Below are 20,450 nucleotides of genomic sequence, written 5' to 3' on the forward strand. Positions count from 1 at the left end.
GCCACCACTGACCCCCCTCTGACCCCAGATTCATAACGAGCCTCACAACCAATCCCTGCAGGAGGGGCTCTTCATTTGTCTCTGTGTGCTTGTTTGTGTGCAGTGTTGGAGGCTGATGATGACGAAGCTCTTACCCTCAGCGCCCAGTGCCAGTCTCCTGCAGCCACCTTTGCACTGGAGCCCAGGATGTAGCCCAGCCCGCTGCAGGGGGACACAAAGATGGCGTATTAGCAACACAAAACGTTACTCTGATCCTGCTCCACTCAGGTCTATCAATGCACATTATATATAAAGTATATGAATCAGTGTCATGAGTCAGCCGAGTCTGTCGTTTTTCCCGCTTCAGCTCCCACCTACAGAACACACATCCTGTTTGTAGTCTGATGTAAGCTGTGTTGAGTGTGTGGCTGCTTGACATGAAGAACTTATGACGTGTTACTGATCAAAGCACCGGTAGCAACATGACTACCAGGTCTATTTATGGACGTGTGATTTGTGCATGAAGTCCCAAATCGCAGGTGCAAAGTTAGCGGCCGTCAGCCGACAGAATGCTAACACGGCTGTCCGAATGCAGGCTGCAGGCACCGTAACGGTAACTGAATTTCGCTGCATTTTACCTGAGTTAAATGGTGTTTTGTGTGTCATAAAGGCAAATTGCAGTGAAATATTGTTAGATCAGATCAGATAAAAAGGGCCTTATGCTGTGATAAGCCTCTGCTGCTAGATAACATCAGCATTTAAAGGGCAAAAAGAACTCAAATAGTAACCTGAGGCTGCTCTGATGGACAGCTGCACATTATCATTATCTTCTGAATAGCAACACAGTAATAAATAAAAAAATACAGTTGGTTATTTGTGTTTGTCAGTGATCATTGTGACCTGACAGGCTTTTTAATGTGGCAGGACTCAGTACATCTGCTGTTTCCTAACACTGAGATATAAACAGGATCAGAGTCTTCTGATAGTGTAAACACTGTTTTCTAGATTTTCAACAAGTTCACTCTTTCCCAATCTTTTGCTAATGCTGCAACATTGTGGCAACACCATAAAGCAAAGTTTTGCTCTTTTTGGTTGTGAGGTTTCATTGATTGATTGTTACCATGGAAACATGGCTCTTATAGTTATGAGTAAGTCTGGGGGAAGGGTGGCTAACTTTATAGCCTTAAATTAAATATGACTTTCTTTCTTTGTGAAACTGTCTATCTTGCTTGAAAGACTTGACGACGACTAATGTCCAGCTTGAATCATCTTTGTGGCACCACCTTTAAATGAGGAGATATCTTTTGGGAGGAACGGTGCTGATGCCTCCCACAGAAAGTGAGACTCTCTGCCAAGAAGCACTGACACTACGACCCAAAACCTTCCAACCAACACTGATGTTGTTTTTCCCTTTAAAATGTCTGTCTGCAGCCTCTTTCCACAGATTGTTGAACCTCTTCACTGGAATTATGCAGTAAAAGTCAATCAGACTTCCTGATTTTTCAGATTTCTTTAAATCTGTTTGTCTGCATGTGCAGAGCCTCTGGCCAAAAGAGCTGTTTTCCATTAGAATAACAGATTGGAGCCATAGATCGATGATCAGATGTATCCAATGACTTTACTGTGGCTTCTTATCAGTACTAAAGGGTCAAAACATGCTTGATGGGTTTTACACACGCACACTCAGCACAGAGGGAAACGGTGTGTCGGTGCTTCTATGGCAAGTTCTCCAAAAATAACACTGCAGTATAAACAGGCTCAGACAGCATATGATATTTCCAGTGAGTGACTAACAGCTAATCTTATCAGTCCAGTCCACACAGAGAGTGTTGTTTGGAAAGTCCAACACCGACAATAAAAACCCAAGCATGAAAAATACCCGCACATCAAACAGCAGCGTGGCCAAGGACCGTGTGTGTGTGTGTGTGTGTGTGTGCCAAGTTTAAAAATTAGGGAAAAAAAAAAGAGAGACAGAGAGCAGGGGAATCCATTTCCTGTGAATCCGGTCTAATTGCTGAGGTCATTTCCTGGAAACGGTCATAACAACCTCAGTAAAGACAAACAAGTGGGAGACTGGATAGGATGTTTGACTGCACTTTACCGAGGCCCACTCTTTCACCTTCTATTGTCTGTGTTGCCGGGCAGTTTACAGCGACCCAAACATGTTGGCAAGTCATAACACGACCACTCATGGGGCAGTTTAGTCTTTCCTCTCGGCTGTCTCCAATGTGCCATTAAAAACTGACATGATTTGCACACTAACTTATATAACAGTTCATCACTGCGTTTTCCTCCAAAAACTAAAAATGTAAATGACAGGTTACATAATTAATGCTGATGTTTACTGTGCTGGAGTCTGCAGCACATAACCCTCCTCCTTGTGCATGATTCTTCATGCAGACGATGAAGAACAGCGCGGCAGGCAGCAGCTCGGCACATGCTGTCAAGCATACAACGATAAACCTCGAGTGACTCCTGCGCTGCATCCATCTTTTATTACTTGGTTTTGTTTGTTTTCTCCCTGTGGCCCTTTTTCTGATTGAATGAACTGAAAAGGCTGGAGATTTGAGCTTAATAATACCACCTCCTCCTCCCACACCACATCCCCGTTAAGCTTCACACAGCCAACTGCAAGTTTTGCTTTTCTTTCTGAGAAGGTCTTTGTGAATCTGGAAAAAGCGGACCTGTTCTGTGTGAGGAAAATTTCAATTATTTATGCTGGAGCTCCTGATTTCTTTGGATTTAACTTCTGAGGAACAGGCAAGTTGTGACAAAATGATTAAAATATTTAACCGCTTCACTGAGGAATACATTCATAAACATTCAGCTCCTAACACAGATCATGTATCTTGTTGTTCACCGGTGTCTGCTTCAAGAATCCAGGATCTGTCTGCTTCTTACCTTCCCAGGGGGATGGCCAGGTAGAAGACGGAGAGCATCATGGTGCGGCTATTATTAGTGAACAGGTCTCCGATGATGGTGGGAGAGATGGAGGAGTAGCTGGACTCCCCGATGCCCACCAGTCCCCTGGAGAGCACAAAGAGCCAGTAGCACTGCAGAGACACAGAGAAAGACAGAAAGAAAAGGAGAGTTTTGTTATCCAGCTCTGCAGGGAAACTCTTTCACAGCACAACATCAACCCAGCTGCCATTTCTTCTTCACTGACCTTTCACTATATATATATAACTTCAATAATAGCAAACACATCCTTTTAATCCTCACACTTTATGTCTTTAAATGCCTATCTTACCATCATAGCGTTGAATCGCCTAAAGTTTTGATTCAATGCTGATTCAGCGTCAACATGTGCCGGTGGGTTAAAGGTCACATCAAGGCTGCAGACACACTGTTGGTGATATATTTATTTACCAGATAATTAGAGCTGGAAACTCCTCAAAACTGACCGACAATATAAAGGTGAAATAGATCAACACACATATGATGCATGAATAAATGACTGCCCATGTCAGTTTATTCCCATGATATATCCTTGGTGCATGGCACATGGTAATAATCCAAAAAGTTGTTGGAGGTTATCTTGATCAACCAAAAAAAAAAAACATGGCATCATTAAACAGCATTACACCAGCACAAAAGGAAACCTTAATGTGTTTAATTTGATTCAGCTTTATTAAATTACCACGGCATATTATCCTCTATCAGATGGAATAAAGCGATAAATAAATACAAATATTTATAGTTAAAAGGCTTTACATGCTGGCAGAGGCACCTATGTAGGCAGCTGGATTGTTAACTGTTTCCATGGCAACCACTACTCACTAGATATGGACTCCTCGTCTGCTTTTGAAGCTGCAAAGAAATCTGGTTCCCCCACCGAGTGCAATGTCGCAGACTGCAAATATTCTGCACTAAATTGTGCAGCCTGCTCTCTGTTCGTTCAACGAGAAGAATTTAGTCACATGTTGAACTCGTGCAACTCATTAATGTGGCCGTGAAGTCACATCGTGATATACAGTATATACGGTAAGGATTTGTCTTTATTATGTTCCCGATTCTTTACATTATGTAGAATATCTTTTTTATTTCCTCTTTGGAAAAATGCAAGCACACTGCGTGCCCTCTAGTTGTGAGTGTGTGGCGTGTATGAGTGTGTGATAAGGTTGCACTCTGTGAAAAAGAGATTAATGAAGGGGCTGTAGGTAGCAGAGGCAGAGCGAAGACAGTAACCCCGGAGCTGACCCGAGCTCTCAGCTGTCACTTCAAGCTTTGTGCTGGAGGATGGGACATCGTGTCATGAGGTCACACACACACAGCCATCAAACTCTCTGGAGACTACACCACACACACCTCGCTGTGAAACGACACTCAAGGGACACATGCACATTTCTTTAGTATGTATTAACAGTTCCCCGATACGGTTTTTTTTTTTCCAGCATTTAGTTTTGCAATACTATATTTGTACTGCTGTTTTTATGACTGATCCCAACCGAGCTTTCACTGCTGTGTATCTTTGTGTTTGTCACATTGTTTCAAATGATTCACAGGCGCTCTATTTTCTCCCTTTAACGACCTGCCGTTTAGTGGGCTCATGATGGTAGCTCTTTTTGCGTGTGTGGTCACTGTACTATCATCACCACTCAGAGCAGAAAAGCTACTAGTGACAACTACAAAAAAAATCTCTGGGCAGCCATGCCGAAGAAAGCACCACAAAAATGTGTTTTGGAAGTTGAAAAAGAAGATTGAAGACTCCAAAGAGAGAAAAGAGGAGTTTGGGAAAATCGACTCAGTTCAACTGGTTTGAATCTATTTTCAAAAGAGACGTGTGCTCAGGCAGAAGGCTGCATTGAGCTTAATGCTAAGGTCAGCATGCTAAACATATTTACTATGTTCCCTGTCATATTTTCACTTGTTAGCATAACACCCTAATTGTAAACTATCAGATTAAAGACACAAACAGTCAAATCTTGATGATCAATATTCACATTCATATGTTCAGATTTCAGAATCTGAAATCTTCAACTTACTTTGCCGTCTCTCATAATGCACAGAAAGCATTGATTTTTATTCCTGCCTTTTCTAACTAGAAGGTAAAATCGTTGATACTTTGCAACAGAGTGAAATAATCTTCCGCCTCCTTTGTTTCAAACTGTGTCATCACTTCCACTCGACTACTCAGTGATTACATGCACTGAGGAGTGATTATTTCAAGTCAATTAAAAGACTGTTATTAACGGGTTAATAGCAAGAGGTCTCCTTCTATATTTAGTCTAATAGGTCCATACCCCCAAATGTCACATTTGGAAGAGAGATGTCCCTGTGACTAATGACTGCTGACAGACACAACCTGATGCACACAGTTTACTTTCTGTCATGATTTTTCTATCTTAGTATTCACTCTGTGTCCCTGCTTCTGATTCTTCTGTCGTTTCAGACTAAGCTGACCCGCTTTCCTGCTAGTTGCATCACTACCCCCCACCTTTCTGCTCACCTGCATTCACGTCACTGATTAGTGCCCTCAGTATATTTACCAGTATTCCACCAACCGTGCATCACCACATTGTCTTGTTATTGTACATTTAGCCTGAGATTCCCAACCGTACCCAGCCCTACTTTGTTCTCATCTGATATTGACTTCGGTTTGCTCACCTGGATATTGATTTTTCCCTGATCCTTTTTCCTTGTCTGCCTGCCCTACTTGTTTCAAGTAAACTACAACTAAACTTTTGCCTCCCTGTCTCTGAGACATGCATTTAGGTTTTGTTTTTACACATTTACACTGGCGACTATTAAATAGTGCAAGATGATAATCATCAGAGAATGCAGCCAGGCCTTATTACAGCAATAGTTCTCATTATGCTTAACTTACAGTCTTTATATGTATGAGATGAGACTGAATGAAATGAGCCATGCTCTCCATTGAATAAAGACATAGATTAAATAGATGATCGGGATTAAATAAAATGAAAAAATACATCATGCATGTTATAAAGAGGTGTAGTTTGCAGTCAGATTTTTGGTTCACAGTCAGGTACAGTGAGCCACAGACTGTCACTAATGTGATTCAAATTTCAAATGACCTCCAAGTGATCGCTTTATGACGACAATGTGTTGTGTTCATGTAGAAAAAAGTTTGCAGTTTCCCTTTGTGATGGTGGTGAATTTCTGTTACATAACATCTGAGTTTCATATCTGCTGCACATCCTTCCAAAATACCCCAGAGTGTCTTAAATGCGTAATGATAGGACTCAAGTGTAAGTGGTCATTAACATTTCATTGCACGTCATGTCTTTCATCTCCCATGGCGACAGCGCCGTAGTGCTATTACATAACAGCCATCTACTCCTGTATCGTTTGATTGGCAGTTTCAGGAACATGTCTTAAGGGTGAAGTTAAAGTTCGGGGCAAAGGACTCCTCACTCCTCTTCTCCTCATAAGCAGCCAGCGGCTTCAGTGGTGTTTGTCAGAAGGGAAGAGGCCCTTCATTGCAGCTTATCCATAAGAAGCCTGAATGTACTTTCTGCTTAAGCAAATGGCTGCAATCTTGTCTCTCAGCAGACGACTCTATAGGGGATTCAAGTCAAAAGGACGCCCTCCTGAGACCATCAGCATCTCCGAGCTGTCATTCCCATCCACAGCTCCGGGCTGAAGAGCCACGGCAGTGAACGGGCTTATTACTCACCAGAGACACGACACTGCAGGACTCCGTGACGCTGCTCTGCAGACATGCCATGTGCTGCATAAATTGATCTTTTAATGCCACAGATCTGCTGCCAGTTGAGCAACTACAGATTGTCAGTTTGATTTTTATTACGAATGTCCAACAAGACTGTATAACGAGGTCGGTCTGCACACCCCCGCACACATTCACTCACACGTCTATGAGCAGAGCCTTTTACTGTAATATGATGTCTGCTCTCAGCAGGATACCCCTTCCCCCACATCCTCGCCCCCTAGAATAATGCCATTGTTTAATGCATCCTACATCTCCCAGCATACAGGGGGCTTTTAGACATATCAAATCTAAATCCACTTGTCAAGAAAGGGGCAGTGAAACGACAGAGTTATCTTCTGAAGTATTGTAATTGAGACATCTGTGAAGCATGGGCCTTCATTAGTTGATTGGCTGGTAGCCAGTGAGAGACAGAGAGAGAGGCAGGGAGACATAAAGAAAGTCTACAAAGGCAACAGGGGTGTCCGACTTAACAAGCGTGTCATTTCATTTCTCTTGCCGTAACATGGAGCATATCCAGATCAGAACAGAATAATTAGCTCATCAGTGCGGGGACAGGCAGACTAATAGAACAACAGCGGAGAACGCTACCACAGGCCGTACCTCTTTACTGATGAAGGAGCTCGACAGAGTAACAATGGACCAGAAGAAAATGCCACAGCTCAGGATGACCTTTCTGTTGAAGCGGTCGCCCAGGTAACCGAAGATGGGAGCTGCCACCATGAAGCTACAGATGAAGACTGTGGAAGGAAAAAAAAAAAGGAGAAAATGTTACTGTGGATGTAATGACAGAAAATTACTGCTTCTGATTTACATGATGCGTTGCTTCACTGCTCAAGGAAGAAATTCCTTGAATTCTTAGCGGACTGAGCCGATGATTTCAGCTCACGAGTTCGCTTATTAAGTCAAGACCTGTCAAGATCAACTGTGTGATAACAGTCAGGCAGAGACACGGTGAAGGACTGCCAGAGGACACCTCCATTCAACTCAGACAATTAAGATTCCATTATACTACACTTACACTCACTACAAGAAGCCTGGCAATAGAAAATCTAATCCAGATGATAGAGTTCTGGTAAATGTCACGGAGAAAAGTTGTACGAGATTCAATTGATGAAGAGAGAAAGAAGGAGAGGTAAAGTTTGGAATAAAGCCCAACACAGAAACTCTTAGATGAGTCAGAGGCAGGGAAAAGATAGCAGCGATAGGATTATATGGTGCAAGTGTGATGACATAGAACTGATCAAAAAGGAGGTGGAGAAAAAAAAACAAATACCACACCATATGAGGGTGATGCTGCATCACTGATGGAATTACAATTAAACTAATCAGATTCAAGATAAGTAATAGCAATACATCACTACAAGGAGAGGACCGTGGTGTCATAAATAATTCCTCCATCTTAATTTCTTACAAGTGAAATGATGTCTCTGTGAAAGGAACACAAGTGCTTTCAACTGTATTCCCCAAATCGCCCCACTGCTGACCAGACATCTCGGCCTCGTTCTGGGGGATTTTAGTCAATATTCATGAGGTGCGGCAACCCAAACAGACCTGAATTTTTAATGGTCTCAAACTGAGTTTTGTGTCTTTGCAGAGGAGAAAGGGCAGAAATGTTGCTCGGTGAGGGGGAGCTGAGGAGGAAGGCTGAAGTGTTTTGACACATCATCAGCATAAACATACAGAGGAGGAAAGGAGGGGAGGAGATGAGAGGGAAAAAGCGAGGAGGGGGCAGGGGGGTGTTATATAAGATACAGGCATCAGAGTCCCAAAGCTGCTGAGGACAACCAACAGGAGAAGGGACAGTAATCAGATTATAGCATAACTGTAGTTTTGAACATGGGATATTCTGGGGGAGAAAAAAAAAATTCCTTTTGAAACCCTCATTTATATAACTTTGTTGCAGATATTTAAATCAAACAGCTGTAGGCAGGCGGTTATGCTGCTATATGCAGCAATATATATCAACAATAACTGATTAAACCTGATTGACATTTGGGACTATGTACATTATAATATAATATATATTTCCATATTTGAAAAGAAAATGCGAAAAGTACTCCACACTGAAATAAAAATCAGCAGCAACATGCACATAAGAACACATCAATGAGGATGTGGCTAAGATTTTTTTTTATCATATTAAGAGCACTTTGTGTGAAAACACTTTTTTCTTTATAAGTATTCAAACAATAGTATTCAACACACCCACATACATTAAGTATTCAAACAATAGTATTCAACACATCCACCCGAACCCTCACTTTGCACTGTGTTTCCTCAGTGCATTCATGGTGCCAGTAAGTAACACATTTTGTTATTTGATCATTTCTAAAAGACTCGGTTTTCAAAACCGACAAATAAACATTTGATTTTTAAAAGGATTTTTCTCCTCACAAAAACATGTTGTTCTCTGTCAACTCATTACTTCCTAAGATGTCTGTTTAATACAATGAAAATGAATGTTACAAACCTCCATCAAAACCTGTTTTAGTGATATTTTATACAGGGAACATCCATCCTGGTAAAATCCAATGTGACCTTGTATCATTTTTGGAGGAGAAAACTCTAATTTCAGAAAGTGAGATGTGATGCAAAATTTTATATAAATGAAATTTATGAATAATGAAGTTTGGTTTTTCAGTGGCGCTAGAAGGACTTTGTTCATTCAAATCATGAATATCTCCCATCTTGTCACTTCTCTGTCTCACTGCTCCCCTTCATGTTGCTCCTTCTCTCCCTCCGTTGCCTCCATCATGAACATTTATGTGGCTCTAAGTGCTGCAGGTCTATTGTGTAGTGCTAAATGACTCTGATGACAGCTCCCTGCTGGTCCGGCTCTCTAAAAGGGCTTCACCTGCTAACCCTGAAGCCCCACACACACACACACACACACACACACACACACACACACACACACACACACACACACACACACACACACACACACACACACACACACACACACACACACACACACACACACAACGAGGGGTTCTGCAGTGCATTGTGCAGATAAGACGAGGGAGAGGTGCACAATCATCCACCACCAGCTGGTCTATGTGGGTTTTAAAAGCCGGGGGCCGGAGATCATTACTTTCGCTGTTTAGCAGCTTGTCAGAAATACACATCCTCATATGATTAACTATTTGAAATCATCTCTCTGCTTGTCATATTTCATGTAATACTGTGATTTGTTGATAACCTCTGCCATTTTCTTGAGGCTCATTATTACCTTTTAGCAGCATCAGCACAGGCGAATGAAGTCAGGTCTCGACAGTGTGCTCACATTTGTTCAATTTGAACCTTTCTGATTTCTGAGCAAGACAAATGAGCCCCTGGTTTATACTGGTGTAACAGTCTTTCATGTAATTTTAGCTTCATGTCAAGCAAAGAAGAAAACAGAAAGAGAAAAAATAACAACTCTGTGGTACAAAACCTGGTGAAAACACACCAAAACAAATATCTGAAATACCATTTTAGGTGAAGACATGCAGCAGTGGGCCCGATGTCGGGAAAATATGTTGTTACGAGCCGGCTTTGAACTCTAACAGAATAATAAAATGATGAAAAATAGTCACACTTGGTTACAAATGAGATGTTTTTGTTACTTGACAGGAGGCAGAGGGGATGTTGTCAGGTTGTTTATTTGAAGCAGAAGCAGGTACACCCATCCCACAGAATCAGTTTGATTCAAGACTGCTGCATTTTCTCTCATTCAATTATTTCTAGTCAGATTCGGCAAGGGCAGCCCTGCTGTGCTATAAAGATCTGGATCTGGAGAGGTTGCCTAGTTTTCTTTGACCTAATTTATACGGTAGACACTCAAGTATTTAAAATGTGGCCCTGTTCAGAGTAACAATGAGACCCTGCATTGCTGAGCATGTAAGCATGTCAAAAAAACATGTTGCGCTAAAGATAATAAGACACACTATAGGGCATAATATAGACTAACAATCTTGACACATTTTTTGTCGCTCCAAGTAAATCAGTTTCTAATCCAGAGTTAGAGGTAATCTGCAAGATATAAAGCACATGCTGTCACTTTGACCTGATTTACATCGATATCATAACGTTTATGGAGGATCATCTACTCCCAGGAAATTCCATGTCACTTTAAAGACAGTCTATAAATCAATAACACTGTTCTCCTGTCAGTCTTCACTGCGGCTGCAAAACTACAAAGGCCCAAATTATGCCATAACTCATACTTGGAAACAATGATTTCCTCTTCTGACTACAACTTATGTTCACATGTTTAAATAAATGCTCCAACAGTTGCCCGTGACTATACATCACATGCCACGTAAAAGCTAACTTTTAAAGGGAACATGTGTTTACTGCAGAACACTGAATGTTACGGCTGCAGTCGAATGGAAAGATGTGTTTGGTTTGATTAATAAGAAACGGCTCAGTGACAAGAAAATAAATTTGCTCACTCTATTTCCAGACCTTGTAGGAAGGACAAACAAACTGCGACTAACAATGAGTCTTCACTGAGGGTTTGGGTGTGACCTGGTGTCTGTGAAGACACACAAAACTGCAAGTCTTAATAGGAAGTGCTCATATATTCACGAGTCATTCCATCTAATTTTGTGGTTTGTAACACCTTCAATGGCCCAGTTTAATTAGAAAGGTTTGGTTGACACACAGTAAACAGTTCTCGAATATGAAACACAGATAAAATGTTGCCTTACAAGTCACATTCCTCGACTGCCCACCATTGTCTCTTTGTTTATTCGTGTATTCAAGGAGTGGAGCAGCACAAGTCTACGTGTTTGTGTCATCAGAGATAAAATGGTAATCTTAAATATATATGGAGCAGATCACAGCAGGAGAGCCCTAACAACGAGGTGATGTTTACAATGCAGGACAAAGCGGAGGAAACGTTTTCATAACCTCATTTATAGGACAACGGTCAGCTTTTACTGCGACGTACCAGCTCACAAAAGCTGCATTTTCAGTGTTGACACATTCATTCACCTCCTCACAGATTAATTTAGATTTCCTTTATGGATATGGAAATCACATCATAATAAATCCAGTACAGCAGATAATTCAGACCTTTTTTTTTTTATTTATAGCAGATATTCTTGAAGGATTTAATTCTGATAATTACAGCATTCACTGTCAGTGTATAATTATGACCGGTGTCAATGACGGCATTACACAGCCATCTATCTCCGAGGGAAGTGACTCAACTGACTGGAAAACAACTTAAACAAGGAGCAGCTCTGCCTCACATCCTGCCTTTATCATTAAGCTTATGTAACATATTCTCTGCAAACAGCTTAACATACACAGACTCCTTCCTTTTAAAAATGTTGTTTACCTCCTTTTTGGCTGTGAGTGACTGTAAACTCCACACCAGCGACCTGAGTTAAGACAAACTGTTGAGGAGTTAATTAATAGGAAGGACATTTGTGACTAAATTATTATGTATAATCATAACACTGATGCACGAAGCCATGCGGTAAATATGCAGAAGATTCAGTGTAGCCTTAGTGAGTTGTTTGAACCTTTAAGGTCATTTATTAATGTCGCCTCATCTGACTGCAGGGACCCCTTTGAGGTGGTTTTGTATTTTAAAGCCTCTGTAAAGATGAATTAGTCATTATTCCCTCTTTATCTATTTCATTCTTCTCTTTATGGTGAAGGCTTGAATAAAAAATAAAAAAAACAAAGTCCTTTGAACGCTGTACTTCTGAAAGAATAGATAACAATGACTGCAGCCATTTCTAATTTCAATGTCACATGTGCCTCAAGTAGGAGCGGCAAACCTGTCCTGATGCTCTTCAAATTCCAAATAAGATGCTGTGCATATTTCTCACGTTCAGAGCGAGAAAATGACCAAAGTCTTTAGTACATGCCAGTGAGAGGACAATGGCTGTGTGAGAAGTCTAAAAGCAGACACAATAATAGGTCTGCTGGAGACACTGAAGTCGGGTATTTAAGTGTAACATTACTGCACTGTCAGCGTGATGTTAGGCACATGAGAATCAGGATGTTCTCTACTTGTCTGCCAGTCTCTTCTCTTTGGTGTGAATAAAGATAAAACTGGAGAAAATGTGTGATCAGTGAGCTAATGGACTGGTTCAGAAAACATTCAGTAAAGACACACTATTTAAAACTTAAAATAAAAATAACTCTTGACCTTCAACTAACGCAGTGATTGATGCTATTGTAAATGTCAGTGAGTCCGAGGATAATTTATCATCCGTTGTTGTCATTATCCATCAACATTTATTACCTTTCACCATGAGTGGCACCTTATGAAACTATTAAAATCTAAAAAGTCTAATGGTCTCATGAACTGGTACTTTAAGCTTTGTTTGTGTATGATTTCTTAAAAGGAGCAGCCTTGACTTATCTGTCTGACCTGCTGCACCCACAAAGCCCTCATGGCCTGCTTAGGGCACTGGACCAGCAGCCTGTAGTGGTTCCTATAGATCAGGCTGGCTCCCAGTGGCAGCCCAGAAACTTTGGAACAACCTCTCCCTCCAGATCAGGTCATCAACTTCAGCGCCAGTGATCGAATCCAGATCCAGTCCCAGATTAGACCCCACTGATTTTGCACTTTATGTATATCTTCATGTGTTGTTTTGTTTTTAATTGCTTTAATTTTGTTTTATTGCTGACTTTGTCTTTGATGCCTTAAATGTTTCAAGTTTGTCTGATTGTTTTGATTCTGTTTTAACTATTGTTGTAATTAAATGTGCTACATAAATAAAACTGACTTGATTTAACTTAATTAAAGCCTTTTATCATTGAAGATTTATTTACACTCTAAAAATACATCTAAATTGATGTCTAATTATGCTTCTTTGTGGAAATTTTTCACCACTGAGACGCCAGCTGTTCAGTAAACACATCGAAAGTAACATCACTGAATATATCTCAACTCAGAAACAATTGAGAGCGCACGCACGCACGCACACACGCACGCACACACACACGCACACACACACACACACACACACACACACAGGGAGACTAGAAACCGGACGTCCAGCCGTCGCTTTGATTGGCCAGCAGAACAATACCTCCTGGGATGACTCACCCACTATGATTCAATGCCACTGTGAATATTGCATCAGGAGGGGATGCACACCCACATATGTTAAGTGTGTGTGTGTGTGTGTGTGTGTGTGTGTGTGTGTGTGTGTGTGTGTGTGTGTGTGTGTGATTGATATTCACTGAGCCTGTACAGATGCATTTCCCTATGAAAAACTAGATTCCCCTGAAGAGAGCACCTGTGAAGCTCAACATCCGTCTGCGGGATTCCAAATGCTCAGCAGCCCATTTGATCCTGTACTTTTTTCACAAAAACACACTGAGCCACTTGTCTGGCTGTACATAGGATAATTCACATTTTCTCTTGAGGGTGATTGACAGCGATTTTGCTTGAGAAAGCGGAGATGAAGATGCTGAAATAGAGTGAGGCTTAATCCCCCCACCAATGCAGACGCACAAAGAAAGTATTGAAGTTCTCCTTATAAGCCTCTGCCTCTGAGATTTTGAGGTAAATGTAATTTGTCACCGATTCTAGTGCTCCTGCTCAGAAAGAAAATCACTTTTATATTCAATATAGAAATGAAGTGAGACTCAGCTCCTTTGTGCTGCAGTGGCACAATGCAAAATGGAGGAAAAGCCAATGAAAATGCCCTAAAAGAACATAATCATCATTATTACACTCACTACCTCCTCGAAGCCAGATCTCATCAAGTTCTCTGAAAAATCCTGCTTTCCTGTCATCTTTTTTTTAGGTTCATCCTCGCAGCTGTGAAACCTGCCAGTCAGGAAGGACCGTCCAGCCAAACCAAGAGACACCAGTTTGAGGAATCCAAATGTCCGTCAGCTGCCAGAGACCGAATTAGAGGAACAGGAGAAGCACATCCCCTCTGCAGGTCTGTGCGTGTCTTGCCGGCTGGGCGTCATTGTCATACGGTGGCATGTAAAGCAGCACCAAGTGTCACTTTGACCTGTTCAGTGTGGACAAGGTGTCAGCGCAGCGCAAACATGCAGCTTCCATAAATACGACTTCCCTCCTCAGTGTCTGTTGACTCTCCTCCACCTTTGTGCCTTGGCCCTTTCCATCATTACAACACCTCCTGCAACTTGGAGCTACGAGTATACGGATGAGTTATGTCTTGTAACTGTTCTCGTTTTCGTATCAGTTAATAATATCTCTATTATCACACTGATTAAATAGTCAGTTTTATAATTCTGGGTAGGATTGGACAGCTGTTGATATGTCAAAAATGTCAATCTCCCATCGTGGTGCATAAAATAGCTGTTTTGCGTATTTGGAAAGAACAATTCAGTCCAATAATCTGTGGACTTGGCTGTTGCTATTTTTGGGTGACATCTCTGTGTCACACAATTGAGCCATAAAATACTTTTGTCATTTAAATATAATGTGTGAACCTCATATTATCATTAAGGTTACCAGTTCAAACATTGTGTAGAAGGCGCTGGCTGGAGATACAAAAGGTAACCCAACCCTGCATACCGCACATGTCATCCCACACAGAATATGTGGCAGTCCAACCATATGTAACCTTTCATGAAACAAAGCACTGCACCATACAGTCTGTTACATACATGATTTACTCTGCAGAGGAAATGCACGGACAAAGCTAAAATGAATGAATCTGTCCACAATACTGGACGTACACCACTGTGTATTTGGCATGAGATGCTGGCTGACACATATCTGACAACACCTCCCACTATATCTGCAGCAAAACCAGATTCCGTTTCAGCTTGATCTTAACAGGATCAATCTTTCACAATAAAAACACTTCAAATTCTGGATGGGAAACTTGGTGCTTTTTGAGGCTGCTGTCTCCACAGGTGTCCACAATCAAACCAATCATGTATGTTCACACAGTAGACTCACAGCAGCAACTGAAGCTTTGGTACGTGAGAAGCAACACTTCATGCATTTCTGAGTAAATTCAAAGGGTGAAACTCTTTTTGTTTCCAGGAAGGAAGAGGCAGTGTGCCAGCATCAGCGTGGGAGAAATACATTCTCTGAGAGGACAGGTGTTTTTAAGTCCTGGATATCACTAAGTAGCAATGGTCCTTTGCTAGAATCTGAATGTTAATAATCAGCTAACTTCAACTCTGCAATTACAATAATACAGAAGTTAAAACTGCATGAGAAGTTTACCACAGACAAAATTGGCAGCAGTGACTTTCCAGCATTTGTTTAAGAGAAAGCAGCCTGGAGGATTATCAGTCTCTGGTGTGTTATATTCACACAACTCTAAATCTAATAGTCTCATAAAAGGCTGCTGTAGTTCCATATGGAGCAGAGTAAATTACTTTCCCTGCCGGCTGTTGAAATAAGAAAGAGAGAAAATCAATATTCACTACAGTAAAGGTTGGGATAAGAAGCTCCATACGTTCCATATCTTGAGCTTGTGCTGCTGAATGAAAAGAAGTCTTCAAACAGAGAGGACATACACTGCAGCAGAGAGCAATAAGCAAATTAAAAGCACTATTTTTGTTTCAGTCAATCACCAGCTAATCAACAGAGTCCCGTGTGCTATGGCCCCACCGGGTTGTGTCTTCTGTCAGGTGTGCAGCGCAGTGGGAGCGGCAGCTTTGTTTCTTGGACTAGTGATTAATGGGACTGCCTGTTGAGGGTGTGACACATAACTTTGGTCTGAGTAGGACACCAGAGCCGACTGACTGAAACTCAGACTACATCACGTCTCTGCCCCCTGGATTCCCCTTCACGTGGAGCCCCAAATATTCCTGCATTCCTCACATTTCTGATCACCACTAATTCTCAGAGAGAAATCCCTCAGTTCACATTTCACCAACATTAGATTACCAATGAGTTGGCTGCTGTTTGATAAATACCACATGCAGCTTGGGAAATACCCGTGCAGCACTGTTTCTATCAAACTGAGCAGCTAATTCCTGCAGAAACTGACATCAAACGCCGTTTTACTGCGATGCCAACATTTTATTCAGACTCTCAGCTACTCGGAGGGGTGATAGCTTGTCACTGCAGCCGCAGCAAATCTTTCTACTACCTGCTCGATGCGAGAGCTGCAGCTGGGGAGAATTACACGGTGCTACAAATACCAGCCCTGCTGGCAGGAGTGTACTGGGACATCATCTTTTGCACATTACCAGCACAAAATATAAGCAAACACATATGGTAGGAATACAGAAAGGTGCTATTTTTTTTCCCTGAAAAACAATAAAAGTAGCAAGATGTGCATTTGGGTTAAGTTCCAGACTGCTACCCAAACTGCAGCATTGAGAAAAACATGTTTTTGTTTTTTTCCAGGGATATTTTCCTGTGGCTGGTGACATGGCAGCGCATTGAGATTCAGCAGCAGAGCACTGGAGCGCGGGGCGATGAGTTTTTCTTTCCTGCCATTTCCTGCTGTAACTACAGGAGCAGCCGACTTAATGACAAGCTCTGGATGAAATGAGAGAGGGCCGTGCTTGTCTGTGTTTGTGTTCTTGCATGCTACTACCCATGTTACCGGGTCTAATGGAATATAAAAATTGGAGGACTGACGCACACAAACATACACGTATTACATGCGCACACACACACACACACACACACACACACACACACACACACACACACACACACACACACACACACACACACACACACACACACTAAAGGCCAAACCAGTATGCAGCAGTCTTATCTTTGACCTTGAGAGGCTGAGGCATACATGAATTAGAGCACATGTTTAACTAAGAGGGGTGCGGTGTGTGTGTGTGTGTGTGTGTGTGTGTTTTCTTAATTGATCTGTTGATGTCATTCAAAGCTGAAGGAGTGGAATCGTCTCCCATAGCAACGAGCAATCGATCAACGGTCGTCCTCTTTTTTGAAAAAGCAGTAAAATTTAGAGGCCATAAATGCTTGATGTTTAAATAAAAGGCCTATTTTAAAAACTGTGTGACTCTACAGCAACACTCCCACCTCTATTTTGTTCGTGCATTTTCTGCAGTGCTTAAAAGCAAAGGGAGATTAGAGATCTGATACGACATTTACACACAAAGGGCTTGACAGCATGCTTGTTTAATTGGCCTTGAAATCCTGATTGGTTTTGCAGTCACTCGTCGGCAGTGCGATTGGTTCGTCACCAGGAAATGAAGGGGAAGGAGATGGGGAGCAGGGTGCCAATCATCACCCAACAGCTGCCCTCCTCCGAGACATGGCCTATAAAAACAGCCCGAGATGGAGACACACATACACGGTACGATGTCGAGGCATCATCAGGTCATCGTTCTATTCTCGTCGCAGCGGGAGAGAGCGGTCGCTGAACACCATTGCAACGCAATTACTTGGCTTTGGGAATCAATAGTGGAGAAGATTAAACCTGGCTACCATGCATGACTGGAGGGAGGAAGTCACAGGTGGCTCTTTCTTCTCCCTCCATTTCCCTTCATGTCTCCTTCTCTCACTCTTTTAAAGGTGACAACAAGGCAACAACAGCTGCCAAACTGCTGAGAGAGAGTGAGTGACGGAGAGAGGGGAGGTACCGAGGGATACCAACCAGGGCAAAAGACAAAATAGGAGCAGCTGTGAGCGGCCAAAACAGCTGATCAAGCACTGGTAGCTCAACGTCCCACTGTGTAAAAGGAAATCAGAGATGCCTGCGTTCAGCATCAGAGATTTGTGACTGACACTGACCATAACCCTGCACACTTGTCCACATGTCAGAGCCAGGAAGCGACGGGGCTCCAGACAGGGCCCCAGAAGGTCTCAACTGCAGCACAGCGTGGGATAAAACTGCAGCGGCATATAATATGAGCACAATGCTGACTTCTTGTTGTTTAGACTTAAAGCTTGTTGGTGTGTAGTATAAGTCTGATGTGTTAACTGGAGTCTCACACAGCACCTGTGGCCTCATTCCTTAAAGCTCACATGCTGGCTGAGTGGCAGACTGACACCGTGTTAAGACTGGGCCGATGTCAGTGTGTGTGTGTGTGTGTGTGTGTGTGTGTGTGTGTGTGTGTGTGTGTGTGTGTGTGTGAGTGTGTGAGTGGGTGTCATGTTTCAGACAAGGTGGGCAGCCACACACAGAACGGGGCACAGACAGTCTGCGAGCTGTTTTGAGCGCCGGCTCCTTAATAAGCCGCCGCTCCACTGTACATCCAGCCCGACTGACCCCAATAACGTTGCTTCCATGCTAAACCAATGAAGGCTAATTATAATGCCAGCTTAAATTACGGGAGATGATTTAACCCGTTCTGACTTTTTTCAGATTTTCCTTAAAGCGCTTGAATACAATAACCAGAGTATTTTACGGGGAGGGAGAAGCAGTCTCTCAGACTTCTCAATCTGGTTAACAAAAGAGCTCAAACCTCCCCCCAACCAGAGGTAACACCATCCAGGTGAAGCCCCTCTCTTCCATTAACCTTCGGTGCCCTCCGTGGCCTCGGGACCGGTCCTGTTCACAGCTGTGTCTGAGTGTCACTCATTTCAGATGGCCGCTGCCCGAGGGCCATTAGCAAATAGGCCTGTCATTTCCAGGGGGAGAGCTAAGTAAAGGCCTGGTTGTTCTGACAGGTCCGGCTGAGTTCAGGTGAGAACATCTCCGCCTGCTGATGGACGGGGACCGGAGAGCTCCGGGCGCTAACGGCATGCCTTTACGCTAACTTGACAGACAGCTGTGAACCCCTCATCCTCTTACGAGGAGAGCTGAGACGCCAGCTCCTCGGGCAGTAGCCACACACGTGCACACACACATGCACAATGGAAATAAGCACGTATCTTGTGTCAGTTTATGTTGTGTAAGCTGCTTTTGAAAGCTTCTCTTTTGCCAAATAAAAGAAATAACTGGTGCAGCGGAGGCTGAGCTTGTTACAGGATATTTTCCATGTGGTCTCCCTCAGTGTGTAAATACCAGTTCACAGCAACACACGGCAAAAACGTGAGTGATCATGGTAATCAGGAGAGATCAATATAATTGTTCTTTTCTAGAAATGATTATTAATATGTTGAATACACCAACTGGATCGACATGACTATAATGGAAGTCTAAAGGGCTCCTCTAATGCTCAGTCGGGCTACTGTTTCCTAAAAGCTAACAACTTGTCAGTAATATGTAGATATAGGACATTTTTCATTCCAGTAGTTCTGATTTGGAGCCAAAGAAAAGAGTCAAACGGCTCCTTCTCAAGTTCACAAAGTGATTTCTGACTCAGTCTCATGCTTATTCTATCTGGATCCTGCAGTGTATGGTCAGTGGTGTTTTTTTAGGTTTGAAGGTGACCTGGCAACAGAGCAGGAGAGAAAGCCTCGGCGCACACAACGCCCGCTGCCTGTAAAACACCTATGTTGGCAATTTACGTTCCCAGGTGCACGAGAGCTGCCAGGACAGCGAGGAAGGAGAGAGAAGGCAGGAACTGTCCGGGCCTGCAGGTGCTCACAGAGGCGGGAATTGTACCCTCTGGGGAAGGAAGGAAGTTGGGGGTTGGGGGGACACCGGAGGGGACGAACTGTATACTACCCTCCAACATCCAGATTACGTTATCCTCTTCTTCACACCGAGGCTCTCTGTCTGCACCCAGCCTTTCTCACAGCTCAAGGCTCGGACTCCCAGCATTCCTCAGGCCCGTGTGAGAAAGAGGTCGCCAGGGGATCAGGGGCCAAGTGGAGACCTGAACCATAACAGACCGGGACACACAGCAGCCCTGCATTTAGCCTGGCCTGCTGGGTGCCTCTTAGGGACTTGCAAATGCAGACGGAGCAGAGGGGAAATCAGCTGTGCATGCAGCTCAACCAACA

General features: G+C 42.8%; 1 protein-coding gene across 2 annotated transcripts in view; it reads right to left on the bottom strand.

Moving 5' to 3' along the window:
* Nucleotides 1–20,450, bottom strand: part of spns2 (SPNS lysolipid transporter 2, sphingosine-1-phosphate) — a 62,730-nt gene that overhangs the window by 22,470 nt on the left and 19,810 nt on the right. For both annotated transcript variants that reach the window (XM_069146982.1, XM_069146983.1), the window contains exons 3-5: nucleotides 7,274–7,410; nucleotides 2,881–3,032; nucleotides 135–201 (exon numbers count right to left, since the gene is read on the bottom strand). In XM_069146982.1, coding sequence (XP_069003083.1) covers nucleotides 135–201; nucleotides 2,881–3,032; nucleotides 7,274–7,410 — 356 coding nt within the window. The remainder of the gene's footprint in view (nucleotides 1–134; nucleotides 202–2,880; nucleotides 3,033–7,273; nucleotides 7,411–20,450) is intronic.

This window comes from Embiotoca jacksoni, unplaced genomic scaffold, assembly GCF_022577435.1.
Source record: "Embiotoca jacksoni isolate LCO1_2020_lvr unplaced genomic scaffold, fEmbJac1.0.p SCAF_13, whole genome shotgun sequence".
In the NCBI taxonomy this organism is placed as follows: Eukaryota; Metazoa; Chordata; class Actinopteri; family Embiotocidae; genus Embiotoca; species Embiotoca jacksoni.